The 20,923-nt window shown below is 42.2% G+C and overlaps 1 protein-coding gene across 4 annotated transcripts in view; it reads right to left on the reverse strand.

Annotated features, from left to right (window-relative positions):
• Positions 1–3,607: 3,607 nt before the first annotated feature.
• The window catches only part of DGUOK (deoxyguanosine kinase), a 28,691-nt gene continuing 11,375 nt past the window's right edge, over positions 3,608–20,923 (reverse strand). For 2 of the 4 annotated variants that reach the window (XM_078056399.1, XM_078056398.1), the window contains exons 3-7: positions 12,459–12,646; positions 9,336–9,483; positions 5,006–5,121; positions 4,245–4,376; positions 3,608–3,845 (exon numbers count right to left, since the gene is read on the reverse strand). In XM_078056399.1, the coding sequence (XP_077912525.1) occupies position 3,845; positions 4,245–4,376; positions 5,006–5,121; positions 9,336–9,483; positions 12,459–12,646 (585 nt within the window). In that variant the 3' untranslated portion in view covers positions 3,608–3,844. The remainder of the gene's footprint in view (positions 3,846–4,244; positions 4,377–5,005; positions 5,122–9,335; positions 9,484–12,458; positions 12,647–20,923) is intronic. The other 2 variants (XM_036087658.2, XM_036087656.2) reach the window with 1 other exon arrangement.

The raw sequence follows: 20,923 nt of genomic DNA on the forward strand, positions 1-20,923 counted from the left end.
TGCGACGTTGGTGGACAGCCTAAAAGAGGAGGGGGACAGCCACCAGACCGGCCTGACTGTGCAGAGCTGGTCTCCGTGTTTATTTTTTATTTATTTGACAGAGACACAGCGAGAGAGGGAACACAAGCAGGGGGTGTGGGAGAGGGAGAAGCAGGCTTCCCGCCGAGCAGGGAGCCCGATGCGGGGCTCGATCCCAGGACCCTGGGACCATGACCTGAGCTGAAGGCAGACGCTTAACGACTGAGCTACCCAGGCGCCCTGGTCTCTGTGTTTAAACACCCCTCCCAGACCCACCCCTCCTTGGATGCTTAAGGTCCAGAACTACAGCTCATCACTAAACCACTTTCTCAGCTACCAATCTAGAAAATGGCAAATTATTTCACCCAGGTGAGACTGTCGATGGCACTATCTTACAGAACATTCACTTTCTAAAGGGCTAAGTGTACACAGGGAAAGAAACGCTGGATTTCCGGGTTTTCAGGCTAAGTGGAGAGTGTGAAGGATAGCAGTGTATTCCTAAATTATAAACCACCAGACTCATCTGGTTTTGACAACCTGGGCCTAATGCCTCATTCTCACACGAAGGCCTTGGCGTGTGACTTTTTCCCTCCGCCTGAATGCCCTGCCCCATTCATTCCTCAGAATTCAGATCAACTGTCACTTTCTTTTTTTTTTTTTTTTAAAGATTTTATTTATTTGAGAGAGAGCACATGAGAGGGGGAAGGGTCAGAGGGAGAAGCAGACTCCCTGCAGAGCAGGGAGCCCGATGCGGGACTCGATCCAGGGACTCCAGGATCATGACCTGAGCCGAAGGCAGTCGCTTAACCAACTGAGCCACCCAGGCGCCCTCAACTGTCACTTTCTTAGGGGGGCTGTCCCAGGTTATGTTAGTTCCTTCTGTCCTAGGCCCCCCCCCAACACCTGTACTTCTCCTTTTGGACTGCCCACCACACCTGAAATTACTTGTTCAGTGTCTTTCACGTTCGCCATTAGATGATGAATTCTGTAGGGTAAGGACAAGGTCTGCCTTCTGTCGTGCTCACTGTTATCTCCTCGGTCTCCAGCAGACAGCAGATACAAGTGTTTGACGACCGATTAACTGAGTGAAGCGTGGGGGCCTCGTGCTCTTATCCTGGGTCTATAGGTGATTTCTACATTAGTGGTTCCTGGAAAATGGGAATTAAACATTTGGGCCCCTCAAAGCTAAAGAACCAAAACCATTGAGTTTCTAAAATGTACCTAACATCTTATGTTCATCCGTGGTCTTGTCCGAAGCCTGAAGCAGCCAACAGACGCAAGAACAAGTGGGTCAGATTTTCGACAAGAGTAACAAGATAATTCAGTGGGAGAAGAGAATATTCTTTCCAACTAATGGTGGGACAACTGGATATGCACATGCAAAGGAATGAAACTGAACCCTTCCTTACACCACACACCAAAATTAACTCAAAATCAATCACAGACCTAATGTTAAGAGCCAAAACTACACAACTCTTAGAAGAAAACACAGGAACAAATGTTTGTCACCTTGGGTTGTTCAAAACTTTCCTAGACATGACACCAAAAGCACAAGTGATTAAACTAGACCTCGTCAAAATTACAAACTTTTGTGCTTCAAAGCACATTATCAAAATACACCCCACGGAATGGGAGAAAATATTTATAAATCATGTCTCTGCTAAAAACTTGTATCCAGAATATCTAAAGTCTCTTACAACTCAACAGTAAAAAGCCAAAGAACCTAACTGAGAAAAGGACAAAGGATTTGAAGAGGTTTTTTCCAAAGAAGAAATACAAATGACCAGGAAGAACATGACAAGATGCTCAACATCATTAGCCATCAGGCAATGTAAATCAAAACATGACAGGATACTAGGATGGCTATAATCAAAATGAGAGCAAGTGTTGGCAAGGACCTGGGGAGACTGGAGCCCTCATATATTGCTCCAGAGAATGTAAAATGGTGCAGTCACTTTGGAAAAGTTTAGCAGTTCCTCCAAAAGTTAAACATGGAGTTACCATTTGACCCAGTAATTCCATTCCTTGGTATATACCCAAGAAAAATTAAAATCTAAAAACTTATATATGAATTTTCATAGCATTATTCATAACAGCCAAAAAGTAGAATCCACATGTCTATCAGTAGGTGAATGGATGAACAAAATGTGGTATATCCATACAATGAAATACTTATTCATAAGAAAGAATGATGTACTGATGCATGGTACAACATGGCTGAACCTTGAAACCCTTGAAAGTGAAAGAAATCATTCATAAGAGGCCACATCTTATGTGATTCCATTTATATAAAATATCCAGAAGAAGCAAATCTAGAGACAGAAAATCGATTGGTGGCTGCCTCGAGCTGGACTGGGGGTGGGAGAAGGGGGGTGACGGGACGGGGAGTGACTGCTAGTTGGGTGGCAATTTTTCTTGGGGTGCTGAAGACATTCTGGAACTGATTGTGGTCATGGTTGCACAACTCTATGGACTATACTAAAAACCACTGAACTGTACGCTTTACTTAGGTGAATTGTATGGTACATGAATTATATCTCAATAAAGCTGTTAAAAATTTAAGTAGTAAAGAAATGCCGTGCTTTTGTTTCACAACGGCATGCATTTGTCAGAAGCTAATCTCACACTTGTTTTCCCAAACATAAAGAAAGACACAGGTTCCTGTCTTCCGGGACACTGACACCCAAGCTGATTCATTTTCCTGTGTGCTTGCACAACTGTCAAGGGCTCAGTGCAGGAATCCCGCTCCTGGGGAATCATGGACCTGCAGGCTTCTTGCAATGGAGCACTTCAATTCTATAGAGCCATGCATTTTTCTCTCGTAACAATGAATTGTCCTTGGAGCCTGAAGTGCAGCACGAAAAACTGTCTTTGCAGAAGTCACTCCATTGAGATCACCTGACACTCACTGGGTACAGTATTTAGGGCAGGCCAGAGTGCCAGGATGACCGAACCCTAAACACGAGATGCTGGACTATGGGGCTCCTGATTCGGTTTCTCCCTTTGGTCCAGGTTCTTCAGCTCTAATTTTTATTTTATTTTTTTAAAGATTTGATTTATTTATTTGACAGAGAGAGAGATAGCGAGAGCAGGAACGCAAGCAGGGGGAGTGGGAGAGGGAGAAGCAGGCTTCCCGCCGAGCAGGGAGCCCGATGTGGGACTCGATCCCAGGACCCTGGGATCATGACCTGAGCCGAAGGCAGACGCTTAACGACTGAGCCACCCAGGCGCCCAGGTTCTTCAGCTCTAGCACAAAGGTCTGAGCACCCCATGCCCCCTAGCAAGAGTGCTGGATGGGAAGAGAGAAAGAACATCCTAGAGTTCAGGTTCCATTCCGTAGCTCTGGGGGCTCGCACCGAGTGTCCACCCTCTCCTGAGCCCCTGTACTTCCCTTTCGTGCCCAGGGCAGGGCTTGGTTGGGAATCCTGGGGACAATTCCTACCCGGGCATGTCAGAGGGAACAAGTGAGCACACAGGAAGTCTGGGTGGCGAAGGAGTCAAGAAGAAAAGCTATGGCTGTCCTCAGGTGAAAATGGCTCGTCTAGAGCGGAATTCAGAGCAAGGACCAAGAGATAAACCGACAACTGGATTAGCAAAAGAAGCAAAACTTCCACTTTATTTTAGAAGTCCTTGAGATATAAAAGACAGTAATTGCAAAGTCGAAGGCTAACACAAACCATGGACCTGAGTGTCAGAGAGGACTCCAGGGGTAAAAGAAGATGGCAAGGTGCATGACTCAGGATTTTTCCAGCTTTGGAAAGTCAGAGAGCCCAGATCACAGCAAGAACAGCTGGTACTGGCTACAGATTCTTTACAAAGGTGTTTACCTGTGGGAAAGAGAAAAACCAGAAGTTAAATTTCACATTTTCGGCAGACTCTCTAATAGTCCACCCACACTGGTATGCAACCACGCCCAGGTGTTATGAGTTAGGAAAAATCGGGAGGAAATGGGACCTGCGCAGGGTCATATTGTGGAAGTGGCTGAGCTGGGAAGAGAATCCAGAAATTGCATTTCCCCAGTTCAAAAATACCTTTGAGGAGAAGTTGGCTGGGAAGTCAATTATTTAACAATTACTAGCCCAAAATGCTTTAGAGAATAGGGATATTTGTAACTTGTACAAGGTCCCGCGGGCTTTGGAGTGTGAAATGCAATTTGAAGCACAAAGCACAAGACCCATTACATTGAAGTCTGAAGCAAAGATAAAAGTGCAATAAAGGAAAATCACTAGAAGCAGGAGTTAAGGTCCTCCTCCTCCACCTTTTTCATGAGTTCTTCTTGTTTGGTTACTTCCTCAGAAAAATCTTCATTGACATCCAACACCAGTACTGGAATGTTCAGCAGAGCCTCAAAGTGGAGCCTGTAAGAAGCATGAAAGTTTAGGGGACAGAAAAAAGAAAGCTGAATCAACCTTCACGGACAGAAAAAAGAAAGCTCAATCAACCTTCACATACTCACGACATCTTAATAATCCATAGAGCAGATCTAAAGTCACATGGCTTCTCAATGAAATTGCATGTAAATTACAGTTTAAAAAAAAAAAAGAACTTAATAAAGTTGGCTGCAAAGAGGAAGGCTGAAATTTCTCTTTAGCCTTGAGATGGATACTGAAGGTCAGAGCCCCAAACATTTTAAGTGGACTACATACCAAGCCCAAAGGGAGGAAAGGCCAAAATCAGGACTGTCAACTTAGTAAAATGGACAATTTCTCTAAAAATTTTCAGCCCTTCACCCTGGGTCAACTCTATCACCATCATCAATCACAATGTTCAATCTAGGGAAACATTAAAAAACAAAAAAGCTGGAGAAACAGAACCTAATAAAATGCCTCTTAGAATATACACATTGTATCTCATATTGAGTTTCTCAGTTGGATTTCTAACCACTTGGTACATCTGAACCTTCTTACGGGGCTGCCTGTTGAGCTGGTGTCTGAGCACCTGGCTGTAGGGAGGCAGGTGTCTGTGTGGTACTGTCTTCTCCACTTACTCGGTTGTCTTGTGAACAAGCCAGGCTTCGTGCTGACCGTGAAGCTGTTCGAGATACTCCAGCTCAACTCCTTTCTCCTCTTCCCTGGCCCTCTGGTGGAGTCTCTTCAAACAAACCTAAAAGACAATCCCCAGGCCACATTGAGCTCATGTGTTATCCTGGCTGTGACGATGTGGTCCTCGGGGGCTCGGGGACCCACTCGTGACATCTGGGAATGATAAGCCATGACCTTGCTTCTCCGGTCTTGTTTCCTTATTCAATCACAGGTTAACTGCAAACTTCATCCACCCTGGGAAGCTGTAATTACCCTGCTTTTAATCTCTCTCACCTCTGCCTTCCTCAGGTCCTCATCACCTCTCACCTAGACCATGGCAAGAGCCTCTGGCTCTCTTTCTGGAGGCGGTGAGTGCATGGGATTAGCACAGGCCTTAAAAAAACCCACGATTCACTTCCTGTCTTCACCATGTACTAGTGGTGCAATCTTTATGGGCTTCCCATTCCTCCCCTCCACTCACCCCACGGGAAGCTGAGAGGACTCACCAAGGTTAAGGTGTGTCAAGTTCCTGGCCACAGCAGCTCTCCCCTCCCAGTGAGCCGCCTCCACCCACCCTTCCACATCAATCCAAGAGAACCGCAGCACTCTCCTCGCTGCAAACACCTCCCAGGCTCCCTACTGCCTGTAGCCATAAAGCCCCAGGTTCAAGGAAGTATGAGGAGCATCACATTTACAAAATGGTAAGTAATCTGAAACATGTCTTTCATAGCCTGTCACTCACTGACTCTGGAGCAGAAGGCAAACCCTACATAGGTCAAAGATAAAACCAAGAAGTAAAAAAAAGCGAGGCTTAAGACTAACTCTCCTTCCCTCCCCCTTTCCAAAGAGGGCATCATTCCATTCTGCCTTCACCTGGTACAAAAGTCTGAAGCACGCTGGCTCAGAGAATGCCATCTTCTCCTTTACCTGCCACACAAGGCTGTCCCGGATTCTGGCCACCTCTCCTACCCCTCCACCCTCAAGTTCCTTAGCACCTGCCTGGACTCAGGGCGGCAGCCAGATTGGACCCGTGGGACAGGCCGACCTCTTTCCCGCCTTGAGACTTCTGCTCCCAATGTTTCTTTTGCCTGACTGCTTCCCTTCCTCTCTCCAACTGGCAAACATTTCATCATTCAATGTCATCTGTCCTGGGAAGAACAGGTAGATTAATCCACTGATCTAGGACTACCCTCTTTCAAACACTTAACTTTATTCCCAATGTAAACTTTAGGCCCAAATGAAGCACACAATATTCCTGAAGATGCAGAGTCCGTGCTGTGCATCCCACCTTTCCTCTAAGGAGACAAAATCATGTAAACAAATTTCATTTATGAGCTTATGTCCAACTTTTCAGATTGATTAACGGAGACAGATCTAACAGGTTAATACTTTTAGCACTTAACTCCTCACTAATCTTTTCCCCTAATCATTTATCATCCCAAACTTAGATCAAGTCCTTATCCTTGGGACTTCACAGTTTAGTTAGATAATAAATAAAACAATATGCGGAACAGTGCATCAAGTGCTAAACTGTGAGGTCTGGACCTTCAGGGCAGCAGTCCAGATAAGGGAGGGAGCCACTGGGCCCCAGCAGTCAGAGAGGCGTTCCCCGGAGGAGGCAGGAGCTCCCCCTTTATCTCTGGTACCAGCTCCCGAGCACCTCGGTAGGCCCTGGGGAAACACAGGCCACCGGTGGCATTTCCACTGTAGCAGGGGACAGAGGGAGGTGTGCACAGGGGGCACGGCGGCTGGGGGCCACAGTCTTGTCTTGTTTGGGGCTGAGCACTAGGCCGGCAGAGCCCGTGGTCAGTAAGTGTCTGTTGCCCGCCTTCATTCATGGCTTGCAGTTCTGACCTCGTCCCCCAGCTCCATTCACCTTTGCCTCCTGCTTTCATCTTTTCCTTTTCTACTTTCCCTCACCATGAACCTGCTTTCTCTTCCCTCTCTTTCTGCCCCCACACCCCACCTTCACTGCTGAGGGCTTCAAAACATTTCCCGTTGTTTGCCCCCCCCCCAGCACACGGCCCTCCAGCCCCGACTTCTGGCAGTGCAGTCCTCCGTGCCACCCGCCACCGATGGGAACTCCTTGCGTGCCTTCAGAAGTATTTCATGCATATACACCTCACCCCACCTTTTAAAAAAACACCACACTTGTAAAAGGTGTCCCATCACACACACTGTGCCAGCTTTTCTTCACTTAATAATGCCTTAGAGACTGTTCCGTTAGTATAGTGCTTTCCCATTTTTACGGCGTCAGAGTTTTCCCGTGTATGGACAGAGCATAATACAATCAACCGGCCCGACGGTGACCGCCTGGGGCGTTTCCAATGAGCTGCTATTACAAACAGTGCTGGCTTGCATAGGAGCCACTTTGCCCGTGTGGGAGCATATTTATGGAGTAAATTCCAAGGAGCAGGATTAATAGGTAAGCTCCTATTTTGAGCATTTGGCAAAATTCTTGTTTTACTGGTAGGGTTACAACAAATTCTTTAACAAGTCCTGTGCAAGCAGTACTCTAGTCCTGTGTGTGCTGTGATCAGTTGTCATGGGGAGGACACACCTGAATGTGACTAAGAAAGACAGTGGGGCTATGAATGATAAGGGGGGACCCTCCTGCTGACCTGCCCCCTTCACCAACCAGCCCAGGAGGAGTGGCTGCTGGGACAGCAACTGGACTGTGACTCTACTGGTGGGTCTGGCCACTGTGCTTCCCAAGCCCAAACCCCATGTCGCCAACAGTCCCCGGCAAGGCCTGGCTGGCTGCGCAGTCTTCCTGATTCCATGGGGCTGGGTGGGGACACTGAGGCCCAGACATCTCTCTTTTGACTGATTTTTTTTATGTTGGTTTGCTTGCTTTTTAGAACTTAGGGAAGAGCAGGTAGAAAGGAGCAAAATGCCCTCCTTAGGTCCATCTCACAAGCTCTAAACTCAGTATTTTCCAGGGCTCTGTATTAGAATATGGGGGCAAGTGCATGGCTTTTCACACAGAGATGTGGTTCACTTCTGTTCTGCTCTTCCCTTGGATATCGTTACCTCTGAATCTCCCAGAAGGGGTCAGGGGTGACTCTGGGCAAGGATATCAGCATTCCTGGGTCTCTGGCTCTAAAACCGTCAAAAGAGCATCAAAATCCCCATCCAGTCTTAAAGCTTTTTTGCTTTTTCTACCATTAAGCTGCAAGAGCCCTTCAAACCCCCTCATTCTACCCCAGCTGAAAGACCTCAGCTAGTCTCTCCGTGAAGACACATCAGTCACATCCTCATCGTCATCATAATCGCCACCACTGTTGTCATCATCACTGTCCCCTTCTCACAGTCATTCCAAGTGCACAAAAAAGTGAGGAAGACTTTCTTGCCGGCCTTCTCCTCTCCAGCTACTACAAGCCCATGTGTTGGGCTCCCCACTATCTTTTGGCCCTGCTTGGGCTGCTCTCAGGCCTGCTCCATCCACAAGGCTCAGGCCTGTCTCTAAAAAGCGTGGCCTCCCGTCAGAAGGGAGCTTTCCTCCTAAGATTATGCAGTATACCTGACACGTGACCACCCATTACATAGGTCTCAAAAGCCAGGAGCAACACACCTCTCAAAAAATACCTCCAGCCCTGACTCAGAATCCCACTCCAGAAGAGCCCTTAGAGACTACTAGCCTGAGCCACTGGATTTGACAGCAAGGACCCTTCCATGGGAAAGGCTGCTAGGGGCTGTCCACGGTCACTGCCAGTCAGAGACTTCTTCCGTGACATCACCCTATTCTGTATGAGGCTGGCTCCAGGGTCCAAGTCAGAAAGTCAAGGAATGTAACTTCTGTAGTCCATCCTGACTTACCAGTGGCACCCTTAAGGCTCAAAAGACAGCTAGCTGTAAATTATGCTAGTATCAGGGTGAGGTAAGGAAACTCTCCACTTCCTCCCGGCATCCTGTTCAGGAAACCATCAAGACCATCAGACTCTGAGGACCCAGCTGGAGGAAAGGGAAAGCCAAGGCAGTTGGCTACAGGTAACCTGGCCAGAGGAGCCAATCTGCAAACCCTGGCTGAAAAAGACAATGCCCGATTTTCTCTATGTTGTTGTTACATCGAGAGGGACCCTTTCTATCAGTCATCCGCTTTAGCCCTCTGCCACAGAAAGCCTGTGGGAAACAGGGTGCTCGATGCCAAAAGGGGAGGGTGTGACCCACACTGCTCTCCATGCTCCACATAATACCCGCCATCTCCTTTCTTCAACCGGAAAATCGGGTGTTGGAGAACGTCACCTCTTAGGTTTCAGACAGCCCTGAAGATTAAGGCTTGATGTTCTGCATTACCTGGGGAGTAGCCTGGAGGTAGATGAAGCCATGTAATCTGAGCTGGCTGGCAAACTCCTGCAGGAGAAAAGAATGCCAGTCTTGATAGATATGCCATTCGATGTCATTGAGGGAACCATTTTCAAAAAGATTCTTCGCAAAGATATACCTGGTTGGAAATATAGGTGGGATTGGGGGAGGGGATCAGAATGGGAAATGGAATGAAAAGCAAAAGGGAAAGAAGCAGAAAAATCAATAACCAACTTGTTCCATGACTGTTCAAGCCACTTAACCTTTCTAGCTCCTCATCAATCTTTAAGAAATCTGAATTCTTAACCTGTATCTCCTTCCTTGTTCAACAGTAAGATGGGAAATAGCATGTCAACTGTAGAAGCCAAAATCACAGCTCTCCAACTGGATTAATCTACTGGAAGAAGAGGGGCAGTGGAAAAGACAATCTTCGGTCGCCAGCGATTCTCCCTGCTGGAGGCCAGTGAGAACAGATAGCATTCGGTGTATGCAAACTCACACTTCTGAGATTTATTTATTATTGCAGCCAGCCCCTAACCCAAAAAAACCATCTCGGGCTTATGAGGTCCCAGTCTCCAGGCTGCTGATCCATCCTCTCGTGTGGTCAATAAGTGGAGAAGGAAATGTACTGAAGTGGTGTCACCTACAGAGCAGGGGATGCCTTTCTTATTTAATGCAGCGTTACCAAGAAAGCAGACCCTCCCCCAAAGCGCACAGGAGCCCTTACTCACTTGCTTCGTCTGCTGCTGAGCTTCTAATCCAGGTGCAAGAAAGCTCAATCTAAAAATCAAACGAGCTTGCCCCTTGCTTACTTCCACAACTAAAGGAGCATCTGGTAAATAGGAAATCAGAGCTAACAAGAACCCATTGCTTCAGAAGGGTCAATTCTGCTTTCAAACCTAAGGCATCTTGATACAAAACACAATTTACATCCTAAACAATGAACTCCAGTTTCTAAGGCAACGCTTAGCAACTGGCCACTTCTGGGAAAATGAAATTCAGAATCCTTGTGTACAAATGGCCCAGGGAAGTATACACCACAAGGCTGCAAGTGTTGCGATTAAGAGAATGGGTGGCAGCGTCACATTCCTGAGTGTGAACCTGGCCCCCAAATTCACAAACTGTGTTGCCATGGGCAAGTCATCAAACTCCCTCAGCCCATTTCCTCCTCTGTACAAAGAGGTAACAGTAGAACTGGACTCATAGCATTGTTGTGAGGACTGTATGTAGTACTCACAAGGTGCTCGGAAGAGTAACTGGTGCAAAGTATTCAAGACATCTTTGTTACTATACCTACTTCTTTGCTAGGCTGTGAAGAAATTAATCTAGGAGCTCCCGAAGTCAACTTTCTCAGTCTGGAATGGGTTAGCTATCGTCTAGCTGAAGGCAACATGGAAAGATGACTTTTGTAACTCAATTTCTGAAAAATATTTTCAGCTTCTTCACAGGCAACTTAGAAATTAAAATCTTGGGGCGCCTGGGTGGCTCAGTTGTTAAGCGTCTGCCTTCAGCTCAGGTCATGATCCCAGGGTCCTGGGATCGAGCCCTGCATCGGGCTCTCCGCTCAGCGGAAAGCCTGCTTCTCCCTCTCCCACTCCCCCTGCTTGTGTTCCCTCTCTCGCTGTGTCTCTCTCTGTTAAATAAATAAATAAAATCTTAAAAAAAAAAAAGAAAATTTTATAAAGAAAAATGACGGATCTGTTAAGAAGCCCTATAAGAGGGGCCCTCCCCTTTCTTGAGGATGAGCACTTATTTCCCCACAGCTGGTGGTGACGGGGTGGGAGAAAGCTGGGGTGCAGAGGACTATGGGGAGGGAACAACCGCAGACTGCGTGCTGGTGCCGCAGAGAATGAGCTTACGGACCCAGTCATCAGGGCTCCTGTTCTAAAACCACATACTATTGTTGCTTTTAACTCCACCAGAAAAGATTTAGATTTCTTCCTCCTAGTCATCCACTCTCCCAAACAACTTGTGTTCCTCCTTTGGGACACACATCACACACATATGAGCACGTGTGCGGTCTCATAGTCCCCGTTACACTAGGGTTGACCTGAAAGCAGGAACTGGGTCTGCCTTGCTCACTGCTGCAGCCCCAGGGTCTAGCCCGGTACCTGAACATTTGGGGTTTAACAAATCTGTGCTGAACAAAGGAATGAATGAATGAATGTTTTAAAGAAGGGAAAGGGTCTAAATTACCATCACGATTAGAATGTATAATGAATTATCCTTTCTATCTCTAAAATGCCCCCTCTGAAGAAAACATCTAGAATGTGTAGCTGCCTATAGCAAAATCAATTCTCATATCTTCCTTTACAAGAAAATGTTAAGATCTTGTAGCTTCTAAACAAAGTGTTTCTTTTTCTGAGGGGTCTCTCACATGCCTAATTCACTAAAGGGCTGGAAATCAAAAAACCCATGGTGATTATATTTCCAAGTAACCAGGACAGTCATATGTAATTCATCTTCCTAGTCCAGGAGGCATGGCCAGGGAAAGCGGAGAGAAAAATATGCAGTAGTATACCCAACAACTGTAAAAGAACCAAAATCTACAGCTCAACCACTTGTAATTCACGTATTCAGCTTTTATAAAGAGTAAACTGTCTCTTGGGGTAGAGAAGGAATATGTAGCCTATAGGATTTGTTCTATGTATCTTGCATGGTTTTGAGATAATGTTAAAAAAAATTACATGACACTTACAAGTGTACCCTTCTTTTTTCCCTCCAGGAGGTTTTATGGGAACACTAAGAAATAGAACTAGGTTGTCTAATTTGAAAGTAAATGGGTAACCAACTTAGCATCTTCAAAAGTAAATGGATGATGAAAAAGTACAATTATCAATAACCACAGCTGAGGGCACCTGGGTGGCTCAGTTGGTTAAGCAACTGCCTTCGACTCAGGTCATGATCCTGGAGTCCCGGGATCAAGTCCCGCTTCCGGCTCCCTGCTCAGCGGCAAGTCTGCTTCTCCCTCTGACCCTCCCCCACTCTCACGCTCTCTCTCAAATAAAAATCTTAAAAAAAAAAAAATAAATAAATAACCACAGCGGAGCAAGAAGGGACAACATGCAGCACTGAGCATGGGGCTTGTGGCCAGTGAAGGGCTCAGGGTCTTACCTGTCACTGTACACGGACCTCTCAAAGATCTGTACTGCGTTCTTGGCCTGTAACAGTTTCTCAGGGAAGGGCTCCAGCTGTACTTTCAGGCGGCTCATAAAAGAAAATGTCTGGAATGTGTAGGACCATCGTGCTGGTTCCTGGTACATCATATCCAGCAAGTTTCCAAGACTTTGGGCAGTGAAGGCCTACAGGGAAATTACAAAGAGGAGCATTTCCTAGAAGGTATATTTACCCCATGGTGTTTAGTCCCCAACACCATGGTTTAATAATCAATGAGGGAAGCAATTACAAAAGTTTCCTTCTACTAAAGAGATATAATCATATCCCCCAGTTTAGTCAAAGCTATATAATCAAGGAAGAGATTTTCCTACCTGATAAAATGAGAATTTGAGAGGGAGAGGACACGCCACCTTCAACACACCAGAGAAGAGCAGAGGAAGAACCACACATACAATCAGCACATTCACTGACTGGTTTGTGGAGTCTGTCTGATGAGGAGTTAACCAACAACCATCTAAGACTACTTGGAATCAAATCTTCCCATTTTAACACTATGTTGCCTCTCTTTTGAACTTCCATCTGTGGCTATTTCTTTACAAAACTTCAACTCAGACAAGAACGCAACAGATTATTTGAAAATCCAACTAACCAACCAAATAGAATTCTCTCTCTCTCTCAAAGAAGGGATGAAAACAAACAAACAAAACCTTCCTCCTCCATTCTGGAGACTTTATGAAATGTATTTGAAGACCCACTTACTCAGCATGTGCAGGTGGGAACATGTGTGAGATACTCAGGAGCCCTGGACTCTTTCCTGGGCTCTGCCACTGACTCAGCACAAAGGTGAATCCATTCACTCTCCATTAACTGAAGGCCTACACGGATGAGGCGCTACATAGGCTCGACGCTGTAAGGGGTTTTATTTTCAGTGTTCACTGTGCTGTTATGTCATTTAATCTTCAAAACAGCTTCATGAAGAGGGCACTATTGCATGCTCATTTTCCTGAGGGGCAAATCCACTCATAAAGGTTAAGTAACTTACTTGTCCAAGGTTTCAAGATGAGTAAATGCAGAACAGGGACTCAAACCTGGCTTCCTGTAACTTCATTCTAATGCTTCTCCATATAAAGACAAGCTGGGAAGTAAATGATGCATAGAATTTCCACAGATAGAAATGGGGACAAAGAGCACATATGGGGTGGAGGGAAAGACGGAGGGGGAACTAGGTTAGACAACCACAAGTGGTCCAGTTTGGCCAAGTATCAACCACAGATTCCAAAGAAGGATCCCAGCCCTTTGAAAGACTTCATGGGGAGCAATGCAGGTAGAGCAGAATGGATCACAAGATGTTTTCCCTCCTTCCAATTCTCCAACCCGCAAACACACAGCAGTCTCACAAATGACCCCCGGTTAAGAGTTGGAAGTAGAGGCAGGGGGACAAATCTAAATCCACTTGAGTCTCTGACGGTGTCAGCAGAGAGAGTAGAGAGCCCTTGGGGTGCAGCGCAGTTACGAGACTGTATGGAAGCCCCAGGAAGGGAGTGAGGTGCTCTGTGTACAGATGTACTAGGTTGACTAGGTGGGAGCTCTTCCATCAGCGGCCTTTGGGCTACCAAAGGGAAACTGTTCTGGAACAAAACTCTGCTCAGAGCCTACACAATTTCTGAAAGAACCCATCTCAGCTACAGAACAAATGCAAACATCCCTTCAAACATATAAGCAAAGAGAGGAACAATGACTGGATATAGTAATATTCAGCAATTCAAAGGGAGAAAACCAATGCATCTGCTCAGGACAAGCAGCCCCTTAAGAGACAGAGCTGTTGCCAGAAACAAAAGAAAACAGAAAAATCTCAATGAGATTCAAGAGACTGCCACATTGATAAGAACAGGCTGTCATAAAAACAGGAATAATATGAAAAGAACATTCTTAGAGGAGAAAAAAATGCAATTGCCAAAACAAAGCACCCTATGAAGACAGTAACTAGCAGATTGTACACTGCAGTAAACCTAATTAGTGAATGTCATACAGAACATCAGCTCAAGAAATTTTCCTTAAACTAAGAGGAAAAAAAAAAAACCCAGAAAATTAGGACAGAAATGAAGACATACAGGTTAGAAGGAGGAGATCCAATGTACACTGTAGTATCGTGCTAGGGTATTTTTTGCCTTTCCTTTCTTTCCTCTGGAAAGATATATCAAGATGTAATGTCACTTGTGTTCCACCTCACAGTAATTAATATAATTCTGTATCACAAACAACTTTCCAAACAAGAGCTAAAATGATCCACAACTCCACAGTACCTGTAGTTCACACAAAGGTACCTAAGGAAATGATGTTCCTTCTCATGAGACAAAAGTCCAATACAGAGAGGGGAAATGCCACCCCCAGCAAAGAGATGAGCAGAGGAAGACCATTACTCATAAGGCGTGTGTCTCCTTCTCATCAAATTTCATCATCACTGAGAATCACTAATAGAACCATGTAGTAGCTCTAAGTATTTAAGAACAAAGTTTAAAACTAGAAGCTATAGTAGGAAGGAATTGATCTGATAGAAAAGCTAAAACAAAAGAAAAAAATTAAAGAAAATTTCTGAGATGTGAGACTTTCAACCAGAAAAATTCAGAGTACCAGAAAAGATTTCATATATATTTATATATACAGCTTTCATAAACACACACACACACATGCACACACAAGAACCCAAAACTGGACCTATCCTACCAAAATACCGACAATTCAAAAAAACAAAACAAAAATCTAACAGCAGGGAAATCACATGAATTACTTATTTAAAAAAAAAAAGATCAGAACCATGTAATACTTCTCTACAACAGAAACTACCTTTTATATTACAGAGCAAAAGGAAGACATTTTTAGACAAGCAATCACTCAAATTATACCACCCACATGCCCTTTCTGAAAAAAATCTCTAAAATATATTTCAACCAACTGAAAAATTAAGAAACGGGAAGATGTGGAAATGAGAAAACAGTGGTCAGTGATCAACCAGGAGAATAGAATGAAGTATAACTAAGGGTGTAACTAAGGAACTATTATTTATGTGGCTATGAAATTGAGTGCCACATTTCTATTGTTAAAAAAGAAATTTCACAATGTAAAAACATTCTGGATCTACAAAATTTCAGATAATTTCAATATACCTGGCAAAGAAGGTAATAAAAAAGTAGTAGAATTCTGTTTTGGCTTCTTTTTCTCTTTCACAGAGGCTCCATTAACATTGAAAGATAGGTTTAAACATGTACATTTTTAATTTACATGTTTCCCGTTAGGATAAAAATAGTAAGTTTACCATATAAGGAAAGGGAGAAAAATGAAAGAAAATATTAAATATAGCAAAAAAGGAAAAAAAAGGAGATGAAAGCACAAAATAAGGTGATAGAAATAAGTTAAACACAATTATAATAAGAGAAAAATTCCCAGGAAAGGCAAACCCTAACACTGGGTAAAAACTAAAAATCCTGTAAGAAAAATACCTAAAACAAAATGACATGTATTAGTTAAGGACAAAGGGACAGTGAAATCCACCAAATAGATGCAAATAAAAAGAAAGCAGATGTGGCAAAATTGTATTTTAAAAAAAGCATTATATGCTACAAGAGGGTTTTTTTATACTAATAAACCAATAAAGACTACACAAAGGAGTCATGAACCTTTTTACGTGCAGTAATAAAGCCCTGAAATTTAGAAATATAAGAGCAGAGCCGATTAAAAATACAAGGAGAAATGGACAAAAAGCACAAACTTTAACATACTTTTCTCATAATTTAATATAAAAAGTAGACCCCAATAATGAGAGCTCATTTTTAATTGTTATTAAGTCATTATTATTTTTCACATATCTGAAATTGATGTACATCTTACAATGTTTAAGTTAAACTTTAATAGACATTTTTATTATTCCTTAGAAGTATTATTAAATTGATTATGTGTCTTACGATCAATGGCATCTTAGAATTTGTAATATATGTCACACCAATTCCATACCTTAGAGATAATATATATTCTTCTTAAAAGTCCATGGCACATTTACCAAAATTGGTCATACACAAAAATCGATCATACGTAAGCCATGAAGAAGACCTCAGTAAGTTCCCCCAATTAAAATTGTATAAGCCATGCTGTCTGACCATAACAAAATAAAATTAGAGTAAAAAAATAATGCACACACAAAATCTACTCAGAAAATGTAAAATTGGGGCGCCTGGGTGGTTCAGTGGGTTAAGCGGCTGCCTTCGGCTCAGGTCATGATCCCAGGGTCCTGGGATCAAGCCCTGCATCGGGCTCCTTGCTCCGCAGGAAGCCTGCTTCTCCCTCTCCCACTCCCCCTGCTTGTGTTCCCTCTCTCACTGTGTCTCTCTCCGTCAAATAAATAAATAAGATCTTTAAAAAAAAAAAAATTAAAAAAAAAAAAGAAAATGTAAAATACCTTAAAAATAATTCTAGGGCAAAAAATAAATCAAAAACTACAATTACAAATTCGGTATTTCAGTTAAAATCTTATATGTCAAACTCTAAAAGACAAGGCCAAAGCTTATTCCATGAAGAAAACTTTCAGTTGCAAATGCTTTTATTATTAAGGAAAGAGAAAAAGAAAAATACACAAACTAATCATTCAACCTAAAGAGCTTTAAAAATACAGAGGTTCTTAGAAAGAAATGAGTAAATTTAAAGGCCAAAATTAATGAATTAGAATGCAAGTCCCCACAGAATTAATAAAATCCATTAACTGGGTCTTTAAAAAAGAACAATCATCTATCAAATCTATCCCTCCCCAAATATTAACACAAACAAGCAACATCAGACAAAAAACACAGTAATTCTGGATTAAACTATTAAAAAAATACAGGTACTACTTTTATACAATTAAATTTGAAAATCTCAATAGAAGGGCAATTTTCTAAGAAAACAAGGTTATCAAAATTGATTCAAGAAGGTGTAAAAAAAAAAACAAAAAACAAAAAACCACAAACCCTGAATAATAGCTGAGGAAGGAACAGTTGTCCAGCAACTATTCCACCCAAACAGCACTGAATCCGTATTATTTAAAAAATGATTTCTATCCTAACTTCAAAGAATAGATAATTCTTACACTAAAAGTGTAAAACTTCTCAATTCATTTTATAACCCCGATGGTAAAACCTGTCAAAAAATAGTAATACCAATTAAATATATAAATATACATGCAAAATTTCAAACAACCTATTAGCAAATTAATGGAATAGTGTACCATGATCAAAAGGGTTCATGCCAGAATGTACAGATGGCACCATTATCAAATCTACTGACTAATACTAAGAGATTAAAAAAGAAAAACCCCATGGTTATCTCACTAGATACTAAAAAGGCTTTCGATGAAAATTCAACATCTGATCCTGAGGAAAACAGTTCCTATCCTAGTAATTAGAAAGGTACTTCCTCCACATGATCTATTGAAACGGTTAACAATCACAGAACTTACATTGATACATTAGAGGTATTTCATTAAAGACAGAACAAGATAAGGCTGACTACCATCAGTGCTATTATAGTTAGTATTGCTCTGGAACTTCCACCCAATAAAACAAGAAAATAGAAGTGAAGTATGGATATTGGAAAACTCTTACAAATGATAAGTATTTAGGGAAAACTGTTATTTTCTGAAACCTCAAGCAAATAAAACAAAAAAAAAATAACAATAATATTACAAGACAAACATAACAAGTAACTGCTTTCCTTTAAAACAGTCAATTTGGAAAAGATGATGGGAAAACGGATCCCAGTCACAATAATAAGAATCAAATAACCATTCAGGAATAAACTAAACAAGAATACTACTATGAAAAGTAAATAATGACTTGGGGAAAATTAGCCTCCTGTAACTTTTAAAGTCACATAAAGAGCAAAATAAAACCATAAAAGCAAGAGAAAGAAATGTAGGCGCATGTTTTTATAATTTTGGATTGTGAGAGTCTTTTTAAAACTTTAATACCAAAGGCAGTAATTATGAAGAAAAAGACAGATTTGACTACATAAAAACTTAAATGTATTATACTGCAAAATATATCATATACAGAGACAAAAGAAAAATGACAAACTGGGGAAAGGATCAGCAATATGTGATAAAGACTTAAGATACTTAACATACAATGAGTTCGTATAAAGCCATTACAAAAGTTTGAAGATCACAGTAGGGGGGAGAAAAAAACAAGAGGTCTTAATAGGCAATTCACTAAAGAATACTAATAAATGGCTGATAAATATAAAAAAGATGTTGAATTCATTGGTAATCAAAGATATGTAAAACAAAATAACACACTGTTTTCTTGCCCCTCATATTAGCAACAATGAAAAACAGTACCCAGTGTTGCCAAAAGTATGGGGAAAGTGGTACAACTTTTCTGAAGGAAAAGTTTGTGAAGTATAACAGGTGTCAGCAATCTACAAGATGTGCAATTTTTGGACATTAAAACTCCAACTGTAGATTATCTTAAGAAAATACAAAAGTACACAAAATTTAGCTGTTAACAAGAAAAAAGATGTAGCTACAAGGATATTCATCATTGTAACATTGTTTATAACAGGAAGAAATTCATATAGTACATGTAACATTATATATTAATTAAATTAAATATATCAATTACATTAATTAAAGGATCATATTATGCAGTATACTGCAATCATTAAAATTACTACAAAGGGAAGACCTTGTATATCAAAAACCATGCAGGAAACAATTACAATTTTTGTTTAAAAAAAAGTAAATGTATATATGTTTTATACATTCATACAGGTGTATATAAATATATACATTTTCTCCTAAGTAGAAAGAAATCCAAAAGAACAAAAATGTTAACTATTTACCTCTGGATAACGGGACTGTGGGAGTATTAGCTATCTATATCTACTGCTGCATAACAAATTGTGCCAAAGTTTAGTGGCTTAAACAAAAAATGTTCATTATCTCAGTTTCTATGGGTGAGGAATCGGGACACAGCTTAGCTGGCTCGTTCTGCCTCAGGGTTTCTCATGAAGTTTCAGTCAGGATATTGGCTGAGGCCAGTCATCTGAAGACTTGACTGGGGCCAAAGAATCCACTTCCGAGAAGACTCACTCACACTGCTGTGGGCAGGAGGACTCAATCTCTTGCCTCATGGGCCTCTTCACAGAAAAGGATGCTTCATGACATGGCAGCTGGCATCTCCAGAGCCAGAAGTGATCAAGACAGATCAAGGTAGAAGATACAATGTCTTTTTTGGCCTACCCTAGCAAGTCCCACTGTTATTCCTGCTACATTCTATTCATCAGAATCAAGTCGCTAAGTCTAGCCACTCAAGGAGAGAATTAGGGTCTACCTCTTAAAAGAAAGTTCAACAAACAATCTGTGGACATATTTTTAAATCCCACAACAGGTGACCTATGGCATACTCAGAGAAAGATATGTAATTTATTTTCTAAATGGAAAATTAACTTCACAAACACATACATACATACACAGAGACAATTTTAAAAAACATATGACAATAAGCATGATGTGCCTGCCAAAAGAGGTAGCACAATTTTGAGCTGGAATAACAGAAAAATGCCACCTAGAACAGGTTCTATGATACTCTTTACGATTTAGAGTACCACTCTTAGCCTAAGTGGAAAACTAACCAACTGGAGCTTATCACCTAGACAAAGTTACTTCAGAATGAGGAACAGTCTAGGGGAAAATGGGTGTTTGGCTTGAAAGAAGACGCAAGGAGGAGAAAGAGCAAACAAATCATGAATTACCTTCAACTATACGAAGGGTTGTCATGTAGAGAAGATAAAAACTTAAGAAGCAGAACTTAAACCAATGACTCAAAGTCACAGGGACGCAAAGTGGCTGATACAAGAACTTTCTAACAATTAGAGTTTTGTTAAAAACCAGAACAAGCCACTTAGTGAAATGTTCTTGGTGGCTGCGGGAGGAGTGTGTGGAGACTGAGGCAACTTAGTGCCATTTCCTCAGCTACCCCTAAGGTTCACGTCCAAACTGGTCCTTCCCTACTCACACGGATATGGCTGGTTTTGAAACCAACGCGATGGCCCTTCCCAAAGCAGTAGACCTGACACTAGGTCCTATGCCACGAGGCAGAAGTGAAATGTGCAGCACTTGGCACGGTATGTGGCAAAGTGTGTGCTTTATAAACGTTAGCTATTATTTCTGCATTGACTCAGAGTGTGACAAGATGTTCGCGAAGTCCCTTCCAATTTCTAACACTTCATAAATAAGTTAAAATCACTATAATTAGCTCTTAATCCTGAAGGTCAGCTTCAGTAATATACTCAAGGGTAGGAATGACAAAGCCAGGACAGCTGGACATACTTTGGGAAACCACAAAGAACAGAGGCAGTCACTTATGTAGACATGTAAAAACCACAAAAATCAAAACTAAACATATTCAAACAAGTCATATCCTCTCTGGCATATGTGG

This window comes from Halichoerus grypus, chromosome 10 (genome assembly GCF_964656455.1).
Source record: "Halichoerus grypus chromosome 10, mHalGry1.hap1.1, whole genome shotgun sequence".
NCBI lineage: Eukaryota > Metazoa > Chordata > Mammalia > Carnivora > Phocidae > Halichoerus > Halichoerus grypus.